Consider the following 23,581-nt stretch of genomic DNA (forward strand, 5'->3'; position numbering starts at 1 on the left):
AATTATGCTGTTGCCTTTAACAAGGCAACCAACAGAGTGTAATAATTTAATCACTTTTCAATATCAACCACCTTCAAGTCAGGGCACCTATATCAGTTGACTTCAGTTGTTCCAGGACCTGCACTGAACCCCAACCTTCAAGATGGAACTTTATTAATTTTTGCCTCCCTTCTCCTTCCCTTCCCCATCCTGCTCTTTGCTTACTTATGAAGCCCATCCAGGACTTCTGCACTTGTTGCTATGCAAAAGCACCTGGTGGCAGATCTCTTAAGACTCTCTCCCCCCCCCCCCTTTGAACCCTTAATCTTCTGTGAACATCAGTGGCAAAGAATGAGAAAACAACAGCAAAATAACCAACCACCAAAAGTGTTTACGGGACTGGTAAAAGCAGCTCACTTTTCACCAGTCAAGGTTAAACACCTAAATAATGTGTTGTGACAATGACTTACATCCAAGACACCGTGAGAGTTATCACCAGAGTGTGAGAAGTTGGCATAATATATAGACCTACCTCTACAATATCATCGTCAAACAGCAACCAAAAACCATGACTCTTCACAATGGTGATGTAATGTCCACGGTTTGGACCACTGGAACAAAACGAAAATGTTGGTGCTGATCTTTAAAGCCCTGAACACCTTTAACCGTGTATACCTCAGTGTCCTGAAGGAACATTTCCACCTCCATTGGACACTGAGGACCAGCTCTGAGGGCCTTCTGACGGTTCCCTCCCTGTGAGAAGTGAGGTTATGGGGAACCAGGTAGAGGGCCTTCTCAGCAGTGGCACCCGCCCTGTGGAAGGCCCTCCCATCAGATGTCAAATAAATAAACAACTATACAACTTCTAGAAGACATCTGAAGGCAGCCCTGTATAGGGAAGTTTTTAATGTTTTATGTTTTACTGTGATGTTTTAATTTGTTGGATGTCGCCCAGAGTGGCTAGGGCAACCCAGTCAGACAGGTGGTATATTAATATCATAAATTAATGGTTGTCACTGAAACCTACAGGTTTTTTAAAAAGTGTGTGCGAATACAGGATCCACACAGCAATGTAGGCCTAATTCTTAGCAACCTGGGAATCTGTGTCTGTGCTCTACCACTTCAAGCAGATGGCGGTTCACAAGACTGAACAGCCCTCCAAACGAAAACATATCATGTGCATGGCAAACTAGTCAGGGTAGAGGTTAGGCTGCAACCCTTCTCATTGGCATTTACTGTTATTTGGGAAAGGGCTGTGTGACTCAACAGCAGCACACTTTGGATGCTGCTGGCCCATGACTCAACCCCCAGCATCTCCAGGCAGGGCTGAGAGGAACTCCTGAGCCACTGCCAGATAGTGCAGCCACTACTGAGCTAGACTGACCAACGGTCTGACTATGTCTAAGGTAGCCTCCTATGTGCAGGTAATGCTCCCTTTTGCCATTTTTAATTGGCTATCCTTGTTAACTCGGTGCTGATGAATTCTCACCAGGTGGCGCTGACTCCATGAAAATATAAACCTTTAAAAACATTTGGTCAAACTATACTGCTTTAAATAATTTCATTGTTCCAATAATAGATTTTATTTCAATTTCCTTTTCAGAGAAGATGGGAGCAGCCTACACCTGGCTTCTACAAATAACTCAGCATTTCTAAATGATCAGTCGAAAACATTAATTCATGTATAATTTGTGCGCGCATCAAGCAAATGTCTTAAATTACTGTAGGGGGCGGCAGGGAGTGGGGGAAATCCAACAATAGTTTTTTGCTTTTTAAAAACAACTTGAGAACTCTTCCTTGATTGTACAAATGAGATGGAACACATTAAGCTACTGTAACATATAAAATAGTTATCAGTCATCTGTCACCTGCAGTCATGAGCAGCTATTCCCTAGTGAGCTACCCTCTGAGATGCAGACTTATTATTATTACTAGTATCACAACCACATTTATTACTTGCCCTTCACTAGCAGGGCCCAGGGTGGGTGACAACAATTTTAAAAATCAGTATTAAAACAGTTAAAACAAACTACAAGCACAGGATTAGTGTGCACCCTGAAAACATACTTCTCAAGCCATAGCAAAGAGGTGCCTCTTTCACATTTCCTGAAATCTGAAATTCCACAACTTAGGGGTTGCCAGAGGTGATGCCCTCTGCAGGGATACAACCGCCACCCCAAACTTCTGAGGGCAGTAGAACTACCAAGACAAACTACCAAGTATCCTGCTGATTTTACGCCCGGAGTGAGTCTGTAGGGAAGGAGGGTGTCATTTGGTGCCTAAGTCAATTAGTATTTCAAACACTAGTGTGAGCCCATTGAACTATGCCTAGAAATAAACCTGCAGCCAATGCAGCTGTGTTAGAACAGGGGCTATATGAGTTCTATAGGGAAGCCCAGCCAGTAATCTGGCTGGAGCATTGTGAACCAGATGAAGTTTCTGAGTTGTCTTTAAGGGCATGTTGGAATAATCCAATCTGGAAGTTACCAGAGCATGGAGTACAGTGGTTAAGTCATCGCTGTCTAGAAGGGGCTGTAGTTGGCAAACCAGCCACAGCTGGAAGTAAACACTCCTAGTCACTGAGGCCATCTGAGCCTCAAGTGATAATGTTGAATCCAGCAGTACACCCAAGCTACAGACCTGCTCCTTCCACGGAAGTGCAACCCTGTCAAGAGCATGCCATCTTCCCACGTCCTTGACTTGAGAACTTGGAACACATAACATCTCTGTCTTTTCAGGATAGTTTCTATTTCTTGGTCCACATCCAACCCACCAGTACCTCCAAACACCAGTATAGCACCTCAGCCACCTCTCCTGACTCAGATGGGAGAGACAGATAGTGATGGGTGTCATCTACATATCCCTGCAAGAACCCTGCAAGATATCGCAGCAAAGCTCCCACAGTGTCAAACAGTAGCTTCCCATAGTTACTTTGTGGAAATGCCCCTGAAGATATGAGCAAAACTATTGAAGTACAGTGTGCTCAAGTCTCACTTTTTTAAGCCAATCCATCAACAATGTCACCAAACAGGGCAACTGAGGCAGTTTCAGAGCAAGACAGAAATGGATCCAGATATTCAGTCTCCTCAAAGCATGCCTGAAGCTGGACCAACACCACCCTCTCAGGTACCCTTGTCCCAAAAAGTGATATTTGTAAACAAGTACCGCCCCAGCGGGAAGGTAAACAGCATTTCCATGCACTGTTCTGGTTTTTCCAGAAGCGGCATAGTCATGCTGGCCACATGACCCAGAAAAACTGTCTGCAGACAAATGCTGGCTCCCTCAGCCAGTAAAGCGAGATGAGCGCCACAACCCCAGAGTACGCAACTGGACTTAACTGTCAGGGGTCCTTTACCGTTTTAATGGTTGCTTAACACTTCCAGGTAGAGGGAGGTTCTAAGGAGGTTCTAAGGAAGTTCAGAGTGGGTGGTACCTCTCCCTCCTCAAATGAAGCACTGACCCACCCAGTCCATCTACTATGGCCAACTTTAAGAAGCCAAGATGGTCAAGGGGGTAGGTGGTCAACCACACTTCTTCAAGCTGGTCTTCATCCTCAGACATGCAGGTCACTAGAGTACAAAGACAACCTATGTGCTCCACAGCAATGGTGAGTACACCCAGGAGAGATCATGCTGATGCTCCACATACATCACCATTCCACAGTGTGATGAGAGTCTCAACATGTCAGCTGGGAAATCCCCCAGAGCATTCAGGAATCCACCAGACTCCATAATTCTGAGGGTAGACCATCCTATGGGAAGTGCCATCAGCTGGTGAAGACAGGTACCAAAGAGCAGAAGCAGAATGAACAAGAGGGGGACTACTTTGCACAAGAGAAGAAAGGTGAAAGCTGTAGGAAGATTTCCTTTAAAATGTTTTGAGAGAAGACTTGTAATAGAGAACATGCAAGACACTCTTGTGTTCCTCCAGGTATTGCTGGACCAGAACTCCCAGCCAACATGATCAGGGAACCAATTATCACAGGCAAATTATCTTGAATCTGTAGTTCCGCAACATATGGAGGGCCACATTCTCCCCACCCCTGAAGTAAGAGAAAGCTTGAACAGACCAAAGACTCATGCAGTCCAGCACCTGTTCCTACAGCGGCCAAGCAAACGCTTATGGGAAGCCTACAAGCAGAACGTCTCCAAACAGACAGAGAACAGACAAATATTTCCCCCAAATACATAGCAAATGCTATATCACATGGTATGCATGTGATCTCTCATAGTTTACCTGCCACAATGAATAACTACAGCCACAAGATCATACATCCTATCTGGGTTTGAAGCATCTCCTGAAGTGTTGAAGAGTCGAAGCTCCAAAGGAAAGATTACACGGTAGGAAAGTTTGGTATATCGATGCAGATGGTCTATGTATTTGAATCTTTTCAAGTGCAGAGAAAGAATCATGGGCAACTTTTTCACTCGCATCCTAGGTCCACAAAATAAGACCAAAAGAGAATGAGATGGTGGAGGGTGGAATCCATGTTATGAAATCACTCTGAATTCTAAGAAAGCTTGTTTAAAACAGTAAACATGGTAAGTTATTCAAATAAATGGATAGCTTTTTCAATATTAGCAAATCTGAAACATTACTCAGTACCTCTTTTGTGCAACATTGGGAAGAATCAGTGCGGCTGTTTGCCAACCTGCTGCCCTCTAGATGTTTTGAACTACAACTCTCATCAGCCTCAGCCTACAAGCCCTCTTGTGCTGGCTGAGGTTGATGGAAGCTGGAGTGCAAATATCTAGAGGGCACAAGGTTGGTGAAGGCTGAGAAAGAGCATTATGGAGCATCTGGACTCAAAGCAACTACTTATATGGCCCAAAAGCATCCGTCTCTCATCACAACAAGGAAAGCAGAAGAAAGAATGAACTCTGCCTTTTGGCTCTGGCTGCTATTGACTAAGAAATAAGAACAATTGATTTTCTCCTGTATCCGTGAGAAAAGTAGGAGGCAAAAGTGGTAACACTTACTCTTACCCAACCATCCAAGTCAGATGGCTTTAATTTGTTTTTGCAGGTTATCAGTCGGCATTTTCCAAAAGGAGAAAATATTGAACAGAAGATATTTGATTGGCTCTGCTTCAAAACACAAAATATGTTCCTGCTTTGTATTGAGACATGACAGCTTTCTTTTACATAAGTCACACAGGATGAAGCTTATCAGGGTCGCAGCCTCCACATGTAAACCTTCAAACAATCTGCATCAAGAATACGAAGTTTTGTGCCTGCTGAATTCTGCAACTTGCTGAGTTCAGTCTCTTATTTTGCATAAATCATTCATCACCTTTTATAAAACAGGTTTGAACAATTGATTCAGATTCTGAAAGTCATGCACAGAGCTTCTTCAATGCACCCTCAACCAATGCCCGACTACTGGAAACTTAGTTTAGTCATCCTTCCACCACCTGAGATTTCAGCAGGCATAGTTTCAAGACATCCATCACAAAAGTGGGGCACCCCACAAGCAAGCAAAAAAAGGGGGGGTTCAGCGACAGAAAGTCTAGGGAATACAAATTGTTCCAAACTGCAGTTGCTTTGAAATAAGTGCTGCTTTGTAGCATGGAGAGTTCCCACCACCACCACCGCCACCGCCACCACCACCAAAGCAGTAAACATGCAAAATCATGTTTGGTGTTTTTCTGTACTCATAGTATTTCAGCAGACACACCTGGCTCTCTAAATAATGTATTGTCCCTAATTCAAACAAAAGAGAACTGTAACCAACCTATCTTATTTTTATTGAGAACCAGGGTGGTTTAATGATTAAAGTGCTGGACAAAGGAAGACACAGGTTCAGATTCCGAATGGACTTTTCTATCACTTTTTCTTATCCTAATCTACCACACAAGGCTATTGTAAGAACAAAAGGGGATGGAGAACCATGCCTACTGCCTTGAGCAGATTGGAGGGAAAGTGACATAAAAATGCAACAACCAATAGCTTTTAGGCTTACCTCTTTTGCGCTTCCTGTTTGCTGCGACACTGCTCACAGTAGTATTTTTGATCACTGCACAGAGTCTCAGAATTACTGAATTTCCTGTAAAAATGGGAAGTTAAATCAGAGTTAGGGCAGTTAGGGCAATTAGCCAAGTACTGCGAATCCCATTTTTCAAAAGCCAAAGCCATGGATCCCCTACTTTTGAAAATGTTTGAAAATCTCTGTCATAGTTTTTGTTATGTGAACAGCACTCAATGAGTCCCAGTGCAAAACCAGGATGTGAGTCTTCTGCACCTTGCTCCTGTGCAAGTCATGTTACCCACACAAGAGCACAGCCCCCCAAAACAGGATGTTCCGGACAACTGACGGGTATGTGCCACAGGCCCCCTGGGTGGGTTACATGGACCACCAATTGGCAACCACTGAGTTAGCACATTCAGGCATTTCATCACCAACCAAGAACTCCTGTTTGCTCATACCTCATACTGGGGAGCAGTTTACCTATGAGAGTGCCTTACCCCATTTACACCCACTCAACCATTTCAATTGGTGGAACTGGCACTGTTTCAGGTGCCACATTAATACCTGCTCCGCATTTGTAAGCACTTAATAATAATAATAATAATAATTATAATTATAATTTATTATTTATACCCCACCATCAGACTGGGTTTCCCCAGCCACTCTGGGCAGCTTCCAACAAAGAGTAAAAATACATTAAAATATTTTAATGTGGCAGCATCTCCATTTTGGAACTCCCTGCCTATTGATATCAGGCAGGCGCCTGCACCGTACTCTTTTTGGCACCTGCCAGAAACACTTTTATTTAGACAAGCCTACCTAGATATTTAGAAAGGTGGTGCAAGTTTTGTTTTGAATTTATTCATAATTTTAATTTTTTGAAAGTTTTAAATTATTGTTGTTAATTCCTTTTCATATTTTTTTGTTTTGTTTTGTAAAACACGTTGTTTTGTTTTACAATCAAGCAGTGTATAAATTTTATGAGATAAATAAAATTGTTTTTTATTTATACTATAGCAAACTCAGGTTCATGGGAGAAAACTCACATCCCATCCGGCCCACAAACTGGAGAGCCGGCAGGATGAGGCTGAAGCTTCCTCTGTCACATGATTTATTCTGTCACATGTTCCTAAGGCTCCATTCCTCGCATTTCTGCACCACAGGGATAGGGAACTTGTAACTCAAATCCCAGCAACTCCAATGAGAGCTGAGAAATAAGATCTGTGGAAAACCACTACTAGTCTGCACAGGCGATAATGTGTTGGATGAGGGTAATGCTATCAATGGTGGAATGCTGGAAACCACAGAGTGCTGTCGCATTCATGTCCAGCCCTGTTACTCAACTCAGTAGAAGGCAGATGATTACCTGATTGACTGAACTGATATCCTGCCCTTCCTTCCAAAGGAGCCCCAGGTGACTTCCTATGTTCTCAAGGCTTCCCATTTCTAGCATAAGTGAACTTGCTCGTTTTCATCCCTTCATTGGTGTGATGTGAACAATGGGTTAAATGACAGTGCTTGGGCTCATGTCTGGAGGAAGCACATCCCCTAAGTCTGGATGCTCTGAGATAAGGGTGCTGAGTCATTCACCCTCCCATCGGTAGGTGCAGAGATGGGTATAATAATCTCTAGCTTTCAGTATGTCTTGTGTATGTCCTGAGGTCCATGTTCTGTCCTGATGCTGTCAGGATCCAACTCTGAATCTGTGAGAGTCAAGAAAAGAGGCTGTGGTTTTTACATGGTGGTAGTGCTAGCGGATTTATCTGTACACGTTATCTTTACTTCAAAGCCCAGAAGAACTTTATTTAGAAGATAGTACTGTTTCACTTTGCTTTGTACCTGGGGACTCTGGAAGCTGTTCTGCTGGGAGCAGGAAATCTCCGAAGATTCTGCTGGGGCTCTGTATGCTCTGCTGATACATCACACTGGCTGAGGTATGGTGAACTACCAAACTACCTCAAGGACTGCCTCTTCCCATATGAACCTACCCGGACCCTGAGATCATCCACTGAGGTCCTTCTTCAAGTGCCTCCTCCGCGAGGTAAGGAGGGTGGCAACATGAGAATGAGCCTTCTCTGCAGTGGCTCCCCGTCTATGGAATGCTCTCCGCAGGGAAGTTCGCCTGGTGCCTTCACTATACACCTTTAGGGGCCAGGCAAAAATGTTCCTTTTCAACCAGGCCTTTGTCTGACTTGATCTACATCCTATACCCTTTTTAAAAATGCTGGCTCTTTGGGGCTTTTGTTTTTTTATTGGGTTGTTGGTTTTGTTTTGATTTTATGTATTTGATATTTTATGTGAACCACCCTGAGACCTTCAGATATAGGGAAGTATAGAAATTAAATTAATGCAATAAGAATAATAACTGACTTGCACAAGTCACCAACATGCTTGCTATGCGGACTCTGGCTTTTCTCCCCACTCCACCCATCTGTCAAAATTTAGAGGATATGTTCCTTGGGGAAGGATACAACTTTTTAATGACATCTCTCAGTAAAACAGTATTCATGGTGACCTCCAAACATTTTGGACTATGACTCCCATCAACTCCAGCGAGCACAACCATCGCCAAAACATCACTGGTGGTTTCTAAACAGCGGTTGGATTGTCACCTGCCAGGGATTTTTAAGCTGTAAATCCTGCACTGCAAGGGATTGGCTTAGACCCTTGGGGTCCCTTCTAACTCTTCAATTCTAGGATTCTATGATCCGGAGGTTAGCAAAAGGCTCCTGTAAAGTGTCATATATTGACAGCATTACACAAGTGCTTATCTGGGAAGCTCTTGAGGTGTTTGGGTTTTTTTTAAAAAAAAATACCTCAAACAGTGTGTTATTGATGTATTTTGTTCCACATCAATTGAAAGGTCCAGAAAGTCCTCATCTTTGCTGCTAACCTTGAAAAGAAAAAAGAAAAAAAGAGGCAGGGTAAATGGAATAAAAATAAGCAAGTTTAGAAATGCTAAAACGTAAGAAAAGTCTACTGGATCAGACCACTGGTCCATCTAGTCCAGCATCCTGTTCTCACAATGGCAAACCAAGTGTCTGTGGGAAATCTACAAACAGGATGTGAGCACAAAAGCGCACTCCCCTCTTGCAGTTTCCGGCAACTGCTATTCAAAAGCATCACTGCTTCTGATTGTGGAGGCACAGCACAGCCACCATGGTTAGTAGTCATGTTTCAAGTTTAAGAAAGAAGACATCTTTAATACAGGCAACTTCCGGTTTAGGCATGTCGGAATAATGTGCAATCACGCACACCGCCAAACCAATTGCACACTGCCAAACCTGGAGGTAGCCCCCAAACACCACAAAAACATCATGCAAAGGGACAGAGCGGGGGCAAGCAGGCTTATGCAAGCTCCGCCAATGCACGCAGAATTGCACAGGATTGCTTGTACTCAAATGGAAGTATGAGTAGGGATGGCCACAGAAGCAATGAAAAGTGGTAGGAAGGGGAGAACCAAACAGGAGTACCCAAGAATCCTTGGCAATACTGCAGAGAATGATGGACACGGCTCTTTGATCTCATGCAGTCAAGCATCATTTGACACGCAGCATCCTCTCGCACTCATAAATCAATACCACAGCTTATAATACAGATTCATATGCTATAGATCAGCTTTCCCCAACTTGACAGCCTCCAGATACTGACTGGGGCTGACGGAAGTTGTAATCTCAAACATCTGGAGGACATTAGACTGAGGAAGGCAGCTATGGACCACTGGCTTTCTATTAATGGGTTGCAACCCCCCAAATTAGTCATGACCTGACCTCAGTAGGGGCATACCAGTTCCACTAACATTTGTTTTTTTATTAATTTTTTCATCCTTATTTTTTTAAAGAGATAAACAGAAATGCAGGGAAGAATGGAAGGCAAGGAAGAAACAGACAACAAAATTATGTGACATAACTCCCCCTGTCCCCTGCAAACTCCAGGGATTGTAGTTTGCTCCCCTGCCCTCACACTACAATTCCTAGGGTTTTCCTGCAGAGAAGGAATGACTGTCAAACTGGTATGTCTGCAGTGAGAAATAAAGACAAGGAATAATTAAATGATGCTAAAGAATCAATGCTGAGCCCCATGCTGCCTCTTATTGCCTCTCTTCATATACTGGGGGACATGTTGGATCAACTGCTGGACGTCAACTCCCTTCATCCCTGACTAGTTCCCCTCCCCTGCTGTAATAAAACTTCCATGTTCAGAAGCTATTGTATTTTAAATCTGGTGCTCAAACAAACAAACAAACAAACAAACCAACCAGGAGGCGGGCTATTGCCCTCACGGCCTGATGTGGGCTTCCTAGAGGAATCTGTGTAGCCACAATAGGAAGCTGCAAATGGGTTCCAGTCTAAGGTTCACATTGCTGGTTGGAGTTAAAGGTTTCAGGTCTGAAAAGGTTGAAGACTGCTGAAGATAAGACCTTAAGAGGAGCTTGCTGGATCAGGCCAAGAACCCATCTAGTCCAGCTTCCTATTCTCACAGTGGCCAGACAAGATTCTTGTGAGAAACCAGCAGGCAGGATCTAAGCACAAGAGCACAGTCGCCTCCTGTGTCTTCCAGCAGCTGGTATTCAGAAGCATTGCTACCTTTAACTGTGAAAGTAGAGCACAGCCATCATGGCTAATAGCCATCAATAGGCCTCTCCTCCATGAAACTGTCTATTCCTCTTTTAAACTCATCCAGGCTGGTGATGATCACCGCCTCCTGTGTGAGTGAGTTCCATAGTTTAACTATGCACTGCATAGGAATACTTCCTTTTATGTGTCCCAAATCTTCCAGATAGCTGCTCAGCCTCTTCTCAAAATAAGGGGCAGTTGCAGGCTACATGTAGTTTCATCCACTCAGAACACCTCCCCATATAAAATGACAAACTAAGCAGAACACTATTTGTCCAATCAGCAATTCCAGTGGTGCAAATAGAAGCCTTCTTTCCAGTGCAAAGGCATGTGCAACTTCCCCCATCCAATCCAGACAGGGACTGCAACTGGGCATGTTCAGGTTTAAACCCCTCCCCACTACTCCCTTGATTGGCTCTGAATTCAGCTCACCTGTGATTGCTATTTATATTTTTAAAAACAAACCATTCACAAAACTGTTAATTGTGTGGGTGGGGTTATATTTAGTTTGGCCTTTGGAAAGCCTTGCATTGGCGACAGGCAATTGCCGCAGAACCAAATTTTCACAACCTGCGCCATGTCGGCTGAGAAGATCCCTTTAGAATGGAGCAGGTATCAAAACCAATGCTATTTTTAAAGCACATTAAGTTTAAAAGCCCACTCGAGATTCCCCCCTCTGCTTAGGACTTTACTTTTCCGAAATAGGTCAGGATCTAGAGAGCTATTTTAAGAGCCCCACACACGTGCGCATGCGCGCGCGGGCACACACACACTGCTTTGGAAGCTCATCTCTTGTTTTCAAAGGCAATTCACCATATAGCAGAAGGGACTCTTTGAGAAACACATCCAAAGCAAGTCATGTAGTTCCTTGGATGCAGGACATGCTGATTGACTGGATTTGTTCCAGGAAACGATGCAAATTAATGGCTGGCTGACTTAACTGGTTCCTATTTCAATCTTCTTCAGACTGAAATGCATCTTAAGAAGAGCCCTGCTGGATCAAGTGAAGTAGATTTTAACTTCAAACCAGTTTCCAAGAGTGATAAGGCAGATGTATCAACAAAGTCTAAAGTACGATGGCAAAAACCAGCAAAACTGATAACACTGACTGTTCCATATAGCTGCCATGGCTTACAGCCATTTGTCTACTCCAGCCTTTGCCCGCCTGGTGCCCCCCAGATATTTTGAACTACAATTCCCATCAGGGTATCGGCTGCAGCTGATAGGAGCTGCAATCCAAAACATCAACAAGGTATCAGGCTGTGGTGAAGGCTGCTCTACTCCTTCAGTCTACGGGGAACTCACCTTAAATCTCCCCTGGTTATCTTAGACAGGTGACATCCACACCACACATTAAAGCACATGGCTCTCAGTTCCCAGAATCCTGGGAGCTGTGGTTTACTCTTAACAGATCTGAAATACAAAGCACCATTAACAAATGGCATTTTCCAAGCTTCTTCACGGGGAGTCATACGCATGAAATGTGCTTTAAATGTATGGTGTGGATTACCTTAGATTCCCCCCCCCCCAAAAGTAGTCAACATATTCATACCTTCTTATTTGACTCATTTTTTCATTTTTTTAGCATACTAGCCATGAAGCTAAATATACAAGGCCTTTGCTGGAATACCTGAGACATGCCACCAATCACCTAGCTTGATGGTCTTGGTGTTGCTGGGCTTCTGGAACCTGCTTTTTAAAAAAACACTCATCCTCCCAAGCTTTTGGAGTTATCTGATTGTTCAAGGTCTCTGTGTAGTTAATGGCCATTGCAAAGAAAGTTTGCTTGACACTTTTCTTTTAATTTTTTTGGCGGCTGCTGTGTTCCTTGTTTTATTTAAACTGTGTTTTATTGGTTAGATGTAGCAATTGTTTTGTTTAAATATTATTTGTATCCCATTATGGGATCCAGAATGAATGAAGAGCACACTTAAAATGTAATAAAACAGGTAATACCAAAGTTATCACCATACTAGACTCCCCAGCATTTACCACAAGGATGGAGAATGTTTTTCAGCCTGAGGGCCATATTCTATTTGGGCAACCTTCTGGGGGCCACACGGCACTGGTAGGTGGTGCCAGAGGTGAAGAAGGCAGATGTGAATTTCTAGCATTCATCAGGCAAGCATGCTAGGACACATTCTAGCAAAGCAAAAACACTCAAGGATGGTGAGAAGCAAGTCTGGTAATGGAAGACTCTAGGAAGAGTTCTAAGGACCAGATGGAGAAGCCTGGAGGGCCAGATTTGCCCCCACTCCCCTGATGAGGTTCTTCACCTCTGATCCAATACTGATACATCACACTTCTTGCAAAACTGCTTTCCTACATCATTGTGGGACCTTGTGCCCCTTCTGTCTGGTATCCCATAACAGAGTAAATTATTGCAAACAACACACAATAAAAACCCCTCCTCTGTGATCGTGAGGAACCAAGAAGTGAAAAACAGGCATGCACAGGAGGTGGTAGCATAAGTCTGAATACACCTCACCAAGGGAGAGTGGTCACTGGGTGACTTTAGTCCAGTTATAGTCTCTCAGCCTAACCTACCAGGGTTGTTGTGAGGATAAAACTGGGAAGGGGAACCACGTATACCACCTTGAGCTCATTGAAGGAAAGGCAGGACAGAAATGAACAAAAAGAAAAGAAGTCATACTCTGAGTAGGCCCACTGAAATCAATGGACCAACATACTCTAATGGCTTATTGTTGGATAAGGAAGAGCTTTGGGGGATTTAAAGAACAACAACATACAGATTCACAGGTAAGACATCTGGTTTCATTGGTTAGTGTCCCCTGGAAGATTTCATGGACCCAAGTGCGGTCCACCTTCTCCCCTTTGCTTCTATTCCGCAGCTTGCCATTTTGCTTTTCCTGCTTCTTCTCATCTCGTAGTAAGTCAGCAATCCTGTTCAGCAGGTAGTTCAGTAATTCATGTGCGTCCTGTTGCATGGTGTTGTTGAAGAGTTCTGGCAATGAAGATGTGCAAGACAAACAAAGAAGGGCGATTAAAATGCTGTTAGGTCACTCGCAGCGTACAGTTTCAGTTACTTCCAAGATGAAGTATGGTGGGGCAGAAGGAGGTGAAATGCACTGCGTAATACTGTTCCTCTTAATCGTGCCACATGATATTGGTGCTCCACTCTGCCTCATTAAGTCTGGAGAGTTATTTAGAGACTGACAATGGACACAAGGCTTAGGTAAGACACAGCTGGCTGACTGACTGAGGCACAGAGCGCTTTTAAACTAAGCTGGATTGATTGCTGCATGTATTTTTATACGCATATATTAGATCTAGCAGAGAAAGTGCAGATCCACTATGGAGATTCCCAGTACTAAGGCATATAAAGTCTTAAAGAACTTAGAAGCAGGATACCTAGCATACCACTTCCCCTCAGACATTCCTGGCCAATGGATAAGATCTTCAGACAAAGCCTTGCTGGCTATACTGAAGCCTCTGGGATGCTGCCCTATGACACCTAGGGAGTGGGTCTTCTTAGTACGGGCACCAACCTTCTGGACACCCTCCCAAGGGCAGAAGGTGGTGGACACAGTAGTTACTTTTAAATGCCTCTTGAAAACACACTCCCCTGTTTCAGCATTCAAAATCCAGGCTGTACGCTATTGTTCACAAAATTAGTAAAAGGGAACAAAGTATTAGAAGTTGCTATCTGTTGGCTGTTATCTCTTAATGTAGTTAATTTTGGCATCATTTTAATTTTCCAGACTTCCATTAACCACTCTTTCAACACTGGATATGTACATTCATGCCATCCCTTCAGGATCATAAATTTCAGCACTTGTCAACAAGTGCCATATCAGCAGCTAATTTCCCATCTCAAATATCCAGGTAATGGGCAGGATCCAGGCTAAAGCAGCTGCACTAAAGTCCCATTTATTTCAACGAGGGACTAAGCCATGGCCATCTTGTCCCATTGATCTCAGCAGGATCTAAATTATAAATAGTTATAAACAGTTCTAACTTATGTTTTATTGTGGGTGTGCATTGGGAGGGGTAAATAACAAAGCACACTGGAGTGAACTGGCGAGTGGCTTCTTCTCTCCTGCAATAGGATTAGGGCCCCAACAAACCTCACATCACTCTGCTGTTTTTGGCCTTTTCTGTCCCATACATGACCCATTCTTTCTTACAGATTTCTTTTTGTTATTGTAAATTGTTTTAAACTGTTCTTACAGTTGTGCTTTAATACTGTAACCTGCTCTGGGACAATAGGGTGAAGGGCGGGTACTTAACAACAACAAGAACTTGTTTGTTTGTTTGTTTGTTTGTGGCTCTCTCCTCCTTGTTTAATCGCCACAACAACCCTAAGAGGTAAGTTTGGCTGAGAGGCAGTGACTGGCCCAAGGTGAGCTTCATGGTCAAATAAGGATTTGACCTCTGGTCTCCCAGATTCCAGTTCAACACTCAAACCAATACATTACCCTCTCTGCACGCCCCCCCTCCCATCTCCATGTTCCTCTAGGAAGCAGCTCCTAAGCCACTAAAGTAACTCCTGAAAGGCCCCCAAGGATGCATAACACTGAAGTGGACATGGAGATTTAAGAAGTCTAGTTACCGTTGTCTTTCCGCAGCTGGGAAATAAATTTCTTGGGAGGGATGGCCCCCACCTTCATCTTTTGTGTGGCGATGTCATTGAAAAGCTCTGAGAGGCATGTCAAAAGGGTTTCCTTTTTCTGCGGCTGGACCTTGTAAGCCAAAACCTTTTCCCGAAACGGACGACAAAAGTAAAGTGCCTGCAGAACAGAGTTGCAATAGCAGGTATTGCCAAACTAAATGAAAGAAAGCCGGGGGCGGGGGGAGAGAAAGAGAGCAAAAAAAGAAGAATTTTTATTCAAGGTCTACTAAAATGGGGGGGGGGGGAGAGGCAAAAAGTACCTGAACTAGCTGCAGTGAAAGGGCATGAGGGAAATAAGCAGAGTATGATGGAGGCTGACTGCACAATGCATGTGATTTCATGAAATGGGATGGAGGCTAGCTTTAAATTATCTGTTTACCGGATTGCCCCGAAAATAAGCCGCACTTGCCCCCCAAATTCTGACTGTGAAAAGTTAAAGTGTGGCTTATATTCAGAACCGAGCGCTGCGCTCCCAGCTTCTGGCACTACTCCCCTGAATGGGGGGTGGGGGTGGGGCAGCCGGGACTGGCGCCGGCTTGGGGAGGTAGCACCAGGAGTTGGTAGTGCTGGAAGTCAGGCATGCAGCGTGCGCGGAATCGAACACTGGCACCGGTGTGGGGAGCAGGTCGCCAAGGCCGGCCACCCCCCATTCAGCGCAGTAGTGCCAGGAGGTGGGCCACACCCACAAATTTTAAAGGTGCAGCTTATTTGCAGGTATGATTTATATTCGGACCAATATGGTATTATAACCATTATTATAATTATATATAAGGCTTAGTTCTCCAACACCTAATAGAGAAGTACTCATCTAGTAACATTGTCTCTCTCTAAGTGGCCTTCATCGACTTCAGAGCAGCCTTCGACTCCATCTCCAGAATAAAGCTATGGGGAAAAGTGGAGATCTCCACACTTGACAGACGCTTGCTATATTTAATTCGCACACTACATGAAGGGACCTTGCTGAAAGTGCCATGTTCCCTCCAGGGACATCTATCCAACGCAATAGAGACCGAGAAGGGAGTCAAGCAAGGATGCATATTGGCCCTATCTTTATTCAATTTTTATATAAATGATATGATTCCCCACCTCCACAATATGAATTTCCACCCTCCAAAACTCACAGGAAAGCATATTCCAGTGCTACTTTACCCAGATGACGCAACAAGCCTCTCGAGAACACTGGCAGCATATTGCAAGGAGGGTCAATTGGAGCTCAATTACCAGAAAACCAAAATTGTTGTTTTTGCCAAGAGGCCCAAACCACGTGCATGGTTCATCAATGGTCACAAGATCGAGCAGGTCACCTGCTTCAAATACCTGGGTCTAGCCCCACATTCCTCGGGAAGCAGAAAAGCCCACGGCGACTACATTGCAGGGAATGCCCACAGAAGCACAAATGCTATCCTCAGGTACCTCAGGTGGACAGGATATACCTGCAGCCCTCAAATTGTTTGAGGCTAAATTGATTGCACAGCTGTTATATGGTCTTCTACAAGTGCCTAAACATGTCTCCAATGCTACCATACGTCTTGAAACTGGATCCATAAGAATTGAGGCCAGAGTGTGGTGTGCCACTCTTAATTACTGGTTGGGACTATCCTTCTTCCTGAGTGGCCTTGCTCCCCTGACTATTAAGGATGATTTCCAATCAACATGGAAACGAGCTGTGAAAAATATAATAACTACTCTAGGCTTCAACACAGAGATTTTACTTGACACGGGGCATGAACAACTTGACACGGGGCAAGAAGAAACATTAAACAGCGTGTGGAAGACACAGAACGCCAAGCTGGCCTAGCCAAGTCCCCAAAATTTCTAATCAGTGAAACCAGAAGATACCTCACCTCCCAAATGCCATACAGTCATACCTCGGGTTACAGCTGCTTCAGGTTGCGTTTTTTCGGGTTGCGGACCGCCAAAACCCGGAAGTACCAGAACAGGTTACTTCCGAGTTTCGGCGGTTGTGCCTGCGCAGAATCGCAACCTGCGCCCCGCGTCCACTATATAAAACCAACCTTGAAATCTCAAAACAGTGAAGGGCTTTCACTCTGGCCTGTTGTCAGGCCCTCCCCTCAGCCATTCAGGAAGGCCGTTATAGGAAGACACCATATGAGGAGAGGAAATGCCCATGGGGCTCCGGGCAGCAGGAAACAACAGAACATGCCCTTTTCCAATGCTGGTACTATGTAGACATATGAGCCAGGTTTATCCTGCCTATCCTGCACAAATTCCCAGGACGCACAGAACAACTCAACATCTCCCTACTACTCCAGGATGAAAACCCAGATGTTACATACTCAGTTGCTAGATTTTGCACTGCCATGATGGATATTCGCCCAAGGATGGTTTGTGCTAGAAACCAGTCCTAAACTGAAGGCCCATATTGCAAGACCGATATTCCCCTAAGCTCCACCCTTATAGTTGTTTTAACTGCATGTCTTTTAGTTTGTATCTGTTTTAATTAACAATTCTTATTCATGAACTATTTTATTCATATGTTTCTCTTATACTGGCCTGTGACTGTAATAAAGTTTATTCATTCATTCAATCAATCTTCGTTTTTAGAAATAAAAAAATGTTATTTTTTTATTTAGGCCATGGATCCCTTAGCAATGACAGACAATGTGTCCTCCTCCTCTTGGTACTCACTTAGTAAATCACATAACTGTATCCTATGGTTTTTTCCTGGAAATTGTGACAACTTACTTTTAAAAAACAGTTTTTTCTTTATCCCCACCCCCTGAAACCGATTCATTATTAAAATTCAATAAAAATATATTTCAAAAAACGGGGAGGGGGATTGGAGAGGAAAGGCAGCTTTGTTTTGGCAGCAAATGTTCTTGCTACCTATTATTCCCCTCCCTGAATGCCCCTTGGAACAATGCAACATGATTGCGCAACAATATTCTGGGGGGGGGAATGGGGGGGTTAAGTGTAGGTAGTAGCTCCCATAATGAAACCAGCAACGATAGAAAAGGTAAAGGGTGCAGCTGTGTGTGTAGCTTCAACCCCCTCCACAATTTCAAACCAAGAATTCTCAAGAGAACTTTTGGCTCAGGTCTAAAATTAGATATCCTGTGATCTTGAAAATAGTTCCATAACAGCTGAGCAAGTGGGGAATAAACATTTTTGCTAGCATTGGAAAGGCTAACCTGATTACACAGATAGTGGCAAAGCACCTGGTTTGTGGGCAGAAAGTCACAATCTCTTCTCTCCCACCAGCTGAAGGAGGTAGAATAACAGAAACACAGAACTGGATGGGAACCCAAGGTCAACTAGTCAAATCCGCTGAAGGGGCAGGGAAAAAAGAGAGCCCTGCTAGCCAGTGTAGAAGCAACTGCTGGCTAAATGGACTTATGGCTTGACTGTATAATTCAGTCTCATATGCACACTCTCAGAGGAGGAGGAGAATTCATAAATAAATAGCACGTACTGTGGAAACAAAGCCATTGGTGCAACATTTAAAATTGCTAGCTCTGTTAAACAAGTTGTGTTTCCCGTTTTGGTCAGCCTTCCTCAACCTCATCCTGATACACTTATAAGATTTAAAACGAGGAATTCTAGCGTAACTTATAAAGGCTTGGGTGAAGGACCCCCCCCCCCCTTATAAAGCCTTGTGATGTGGTTTGGCAGAGAAGGGGAAAAAACAATTGTCCTGCTAGATGCCGCTCAAGAGGGAGCAGACGCAATGCTCTTGCCGTGGGTTAAGACTAGTAAGCAGCTAGCTGGCTTGTGGGGAGGGCAAAGATTGTGGTTTCTGACACACAGTGGTACCACTGAGAATACCCACCTCTCGCCCCGAAACATGAAGCTGATATGATTGCTCCAAATAATCAAGCAGGCTGAGGTTTTCCCTCTGGGCCAGCTTATAGTGGGGATAGGTGGGTGGGAAACAATTCAAAGTTGCTGGTGTTTGACAGGGAAAGATGCCTTTGGGGGCAAAATGAGACATCCAGTTCACATTTCCTGTTTACAAGGATATATTGGCAATGTGCCGGAGATAGCTAGAAGCAGCTGTTTTGCATCTGTCACATTTGAAGGCTGTCTCATTTCATGGAAAAAAGGAGGATAGGGGCTGATGAGATACAGAATCTAGCAAGGAAGGATGCATCCTGGAGTGCTTGACCCTCAAGCCACTGAAGAATTAGATCCCTTTCTACATCAACAGAAGTCAGCCTGCTAGTTGTAAGAACTCTGCATATGGCACTTTCATCCCTCCCCCAAAGACACTGCCAAACCTGTCACAGCATGATGGTTCCTTCACATCATCTGCTGGGCCAAGCTGAAGGAGGCCCCAACTGGAAAAACCCCACTGGACAACACTCCAAGGTCACAACAGTGGTGGAAAAATAATGTTTGCCACCATCCCTGCAAAAGAAAAGGTCCAAGACCAACAGCTCATCACAGAACCATCAGCTGCCTTAGAGAAATGTTGTGGCAGTTCCTACCCTACAGCTGCTGAAGACCTGCATGCTCCAACAGAAATGAAGGCCAGGGAGCACACATATCAGCCTGTGGTCAGGGAGTACACATATCACCAGCTCCCAGTTGGCGTGAGAGGCCTCTGTGGGTCTTTGTTTTATACAATGTATTTGTTTTAGTATTTTAATGTTGTGAACTGCCTTAGTTGCCTTGGAAGAAAGGTGATATGCAAAAACAACAACATACCACCGAAACTCCCCTCCATTGTCCCTGCTGGTAATAAGTGCTCTGAATGGACATAGCCAAGCGGGGCGGGCAGTTGAGCGTGCGCCCCCCCCCAATCAAGTGAAAATAGAAATACTTAACTGAACAATCACGTTGGTTCTGCCCCACGCTAACGAAAGTCCTGCCCCTTCCGAACAAAAATCCTGGCTATGCTTATGGTGCTCTGTGAATCCTGTTACTGCTTCCCTACCAATCTGTTGTTTTATAATTAGGGCACCCTGGAAAAAAGTGAAAACTGCAGCATTTCTGCACTTGCAAATGAAAAACTCTAACTTACTAGATCATGTTACAGATAGGTAGCCGTGTTGGTCTGCCATAGTCAAAACAAAAAATTTTTTTCCTTCCAGTAGCACCTTAAAGACCAACTAAGTTAGTTCTTGGTATGAGCTTTCGTGTGCATGCACACTTCTTCAGATACACAGTATCTACTGGAAGGAATTTTTTTTTTTTTTTTTTTTACTAGATCATGCAGCCAAATAATTTGTGCAAAATGTATTTCATTTATTTAATTATTTATTTCTCCCTGGAGTGATCTTGCTGGTGCATGATTTTCTAGTTGTGGCATCTGAGTTTTCAACTTCCAATAAGAGTCCTAGAGATATAAAAGCATGCAGCCCCAATGGAAGATTCATGCTACCCAGTGCTAGGCCAACATATCTTCCCTGCCGAACACTAGATATTTGTACAGGGGCCATACATAGAGTGCACAGGTCCAATAAAGCCCCTCAAACTTGGGGAAAGGGGGAAAAAATCTACACTTGCCCAGTCATTTCTAGCAATGAAGAAGTTTTTGTAAATTGACAAAAATAAGGAGCTGGTTCTTTCAGACTGTCAGTGTAATACAAATATTAACGTGTAATACAAATATTTTAACGCCATTAAAAGTGTTTGCAGGCTAGTTAACTTATTTAGAAACTTTCTTTTCTTGTTTTTCACGTCTGAAGGCTTTCCAAACAGCGAGCAGTAATTCAAAAGCACACAAAGACAACAATAAAAGTACAGCACCTAATGTTCTATAGCATCAAGCAAACTAAAGAACATAAATATCTAAAAGGTCATAAACAGGTTTTCACTTGACGCAGAAAAGACATCAGTCCTGTTGCCAGGCAAGCCTTCCTGATTCCAAGACTGGGGAATCACAACTCATAAGGCCCTGTCATGGTTCAACTCTGAAGGTCAACACCAAGGGTGATAATAATACGTAGGTGTGTGTATAAGACCCTGTGTATAAGACTATTTGGGGGGACTACAATTTAAGAAAATGGGGGGAGATGGCTCAGAGTTGTTGAGCTTCTTTTGGGGATGAAGTTATTGAGCTGGGGGGGGGGGGGATATGCCGATAATCACTCACCCAACTGACAAACACTACCAATCGCATGAGCCACAGAGCACACAAAGTGTATGCCGGCTCGCCACCAGAAGCCAGCAACCGCACACCCACTTGCCACAGCGGTAGCCAATCCACAGCAGCCCTTGATGCAAACAAACATAATCCATCCGATTTACACAGCAACAGCTAATCCAAAGCAGCCCTTGCAGCAGACACTATTCACCCACCCAATCGCTGCTAACAAACTCTTGCTCGTGGCTGCAACCAATCCCCCCCCCCCCCCGCACTATCCATGTATAAGACGACCACCCATTTTTAACATTAATTTTGAGTAAAAAAAACTCATCATACACGGAAAAGTACAGTGGTACCTCAGGTTAAGTACTTAATTCATGCCAGAGGTCCATACTTAACATGAAACTGTTCTTAACCTGAAGCACCACTTTAGCTAATGGGGCCTCCTGCTGCTGCCACGCCGCTGGAGCACCATTTCTGTTCTCATCCTGAAGCAAAGTTCTTAACCTGGAGCACTATTTCTGGGTTAGCAGAATCAGTAACCTGAAACGTATGTAACCTGAAGCGTATGTAACCCAAGGTACCATTGTACGGTATATAGATATAGATATAGATACAGTGGTGCCTCGCAAGACGAAATTAATTCGTTCCGCAAGTTTTTTCGTCTTGCGAGTTTTTCGTCTTGCGAAGCACGGTTTCCCATAGGAATGCATTGAAAATCAATCAATGCGTTCCTGTGGAAACTGCCTTCAGACCAGGTCCGGGGACAGTCTGTCCCCTGACCTCTTCTGAAGGCTGGGGGGGGGGGACACAAGGGCTTTTTTTCCCACCGCCAGCCTTCAGAAGGCTGTTCTGAAGGCTGGCGGTGGGAAGAAAAGCCCTTCTCCCCAACTCCCGCCCCGCAAGCTCCGGGGACAGGAGGGCTTTGCTATCGACCGCCAGCATTTTAAAAGCCCCCGGGACAGCGGATTTTAAAATGCTGGCAGGCGGCAGCGAAGCCTCCGCTGTCCCGGGGCGATCTTAAAATGCTGGCGGGCGGCAGCGAAACGTTCGCTGCCAACCCCCAGCATTTTAAAAGTCCCCGGGACAGCGGAGACTTCTCTGCCGTTTCTCCGCTATCCGGACGGCTTTTGAAGGCAGGCGGGGGGGGGAGCAAAGACTTTCGCCCTCCGCCGGCCTTCAGAAGAGGTCCTGGACCTCTTCTGAAGGCCGGCGGGGGGCAAAAGTCTTTGCTCCCCCCCGCCAGCATTTTAAGATCGCCCCGGGACAGCGGAGAAGTCTCCACTGTCCCGGGGGCTTTTAAAATGCTGGGGGACGGCAGCGAAGGGTTCACTGCCCCCCGCCAGCATTTTAAGATCGCCCGGGACAGCGGAGAAGTCTCCACTGTCCCGGGAAGGCAGGCGGGGGGGAGCAAAGACTTTCGCCCCCCGCCGGCCTTTAGAAGAGGTCCAGTCTTTCCTCCGCCTCCCCCCGCCTGCCTTCAAAAGCCGTCGGGATAGCGGAGAAACGCGCTGCGCTTCTCCACTATCCCGGGAAGGCAGGTGGGGGGGGAAGCAAAGACTTTCGCCCCCTGTCCAGGACCTCTTCTGAAGGCTGGCGGTGGGCGAAAGTCTTTGCTCCCGACGGCCAGCATTTTAAAAGCGGTCCGGGATAGCGGGAAAGCGCAGCGCAATTCCCTGCTATCCCGGACCGCTTTTAAAATGCTGGCGGTGGGGAGCAAAGCCTTTCGGCCCCCCGCCGGCCTTCCTGGACCTCTTCTGAAGGCCGGAGGGGGGGCGAAAGGCTTTGCTCCCCACCGCCAGCATTTAAAAGAGGTCCCCTGAGATTTCCCTATGGGCTTTCTTCTTGCGAAGCAAGCCCATAGGGAAATTCGTCTTGCGGAACGACTCAAAAACGGAAAACTCTTTCGTCTTGCGAGTTTTTCGTTTTGTGAGGCGTTCGTCTTGCGGGGCACCACTGTATAGATAGATATAGATATAGATATAGATATAGATATAGATATAGATATAGATTCATTCATTCTAGGCATAATATATCTAGGCAGGTTCACGCAAGAGAACCTGCCTAGATGTATGTACACTAGTTTCAACATATTTAAAGGTAAAGGGACCCCTGACCATTAGGTCCAGTCGTGGCCGACTCTGGGATTGCGGCGCTCATCTCGCTTTATTGGCCGAGGGAGCCGGCGTACAGCTTCCGGGTGATGTGGCCAGCATGCCAAGTAGTGTTACTTGGCATAAAAGTCTATCAGACATTCTATCCAGATACAACCTACCTGAGTTAAATACTCTCAAATTGTGGAGCGCTGATAAAGTTCGGGAATGGATCTTTGAA

The 23,581-nt window shown here is 44.8% G+C and overlaps 1 protein-coding gene across 4 annotated transcripts in view; it reads right to left on the reverse strand.

The window, feature by feature from the left end:
• The window catches only part of LOC310836711 (ubiquitin carboxyl-terminal hydrolase 12-like), a 52,607-nt gene that overhangs the window by 8,905 nt on the left and 20,121 nt on the right, over window positions 1-23,581 (reverse strand). Inside the window, exons 1-7 of one of the 4 annotated variants that reach the window (XM_083722438.1) lie at window positions 17,211-17,379; window positions 15,136-15,349; window positions 13,313-13,527; window positions 8,763-8,839; window positions 5,941-6,024; window positions 4,216-4,413; window positions 512-590 (exon numbers count right to left, since the gene is read on the reverse strand). In XM_083722438.1, the coding sequence (XP_083578564.1) occupies window positions 512-590; window positions 4,216-4,413; window positions 5,941-6,024; window positions 8,763-8,839; window positions 13,313-13,527; window positions 15,136-15,193 (711 nt within the window). In that variant the 5' untranslated portion in view covers window positions 15,194-15,349; window positions 17,211-17,379. Of the gene's footprint in view, window positions 1-511; window positions 591-4,215; window positions 4,414-5,940; window positions 6,025-8,762; window positions 8,840-13,312; window positions 13,528-15,135; window positions 15,350-17,210; window positions 17,380-23,581 lie in introns of those variants that run through there. The other 3 variants (XM_083722436.1, XM_083722439.1, XM_083722437.1) reach the window with 3 other exon arrangements.

The sequence above is a fragment of the Podarcis gaigeae genome (assembly GCF_964106915.1).
Source record: "Podarcis gaigeae genome assembly, chromosome: Z".
In the NCBI taxonomy this organism is placed as follows: Eukaryota; Metazoa; Chordata; class Lepidosauria; order Squamata; family Lacertidae; genus Podarcis; species Podarcis gaigeae.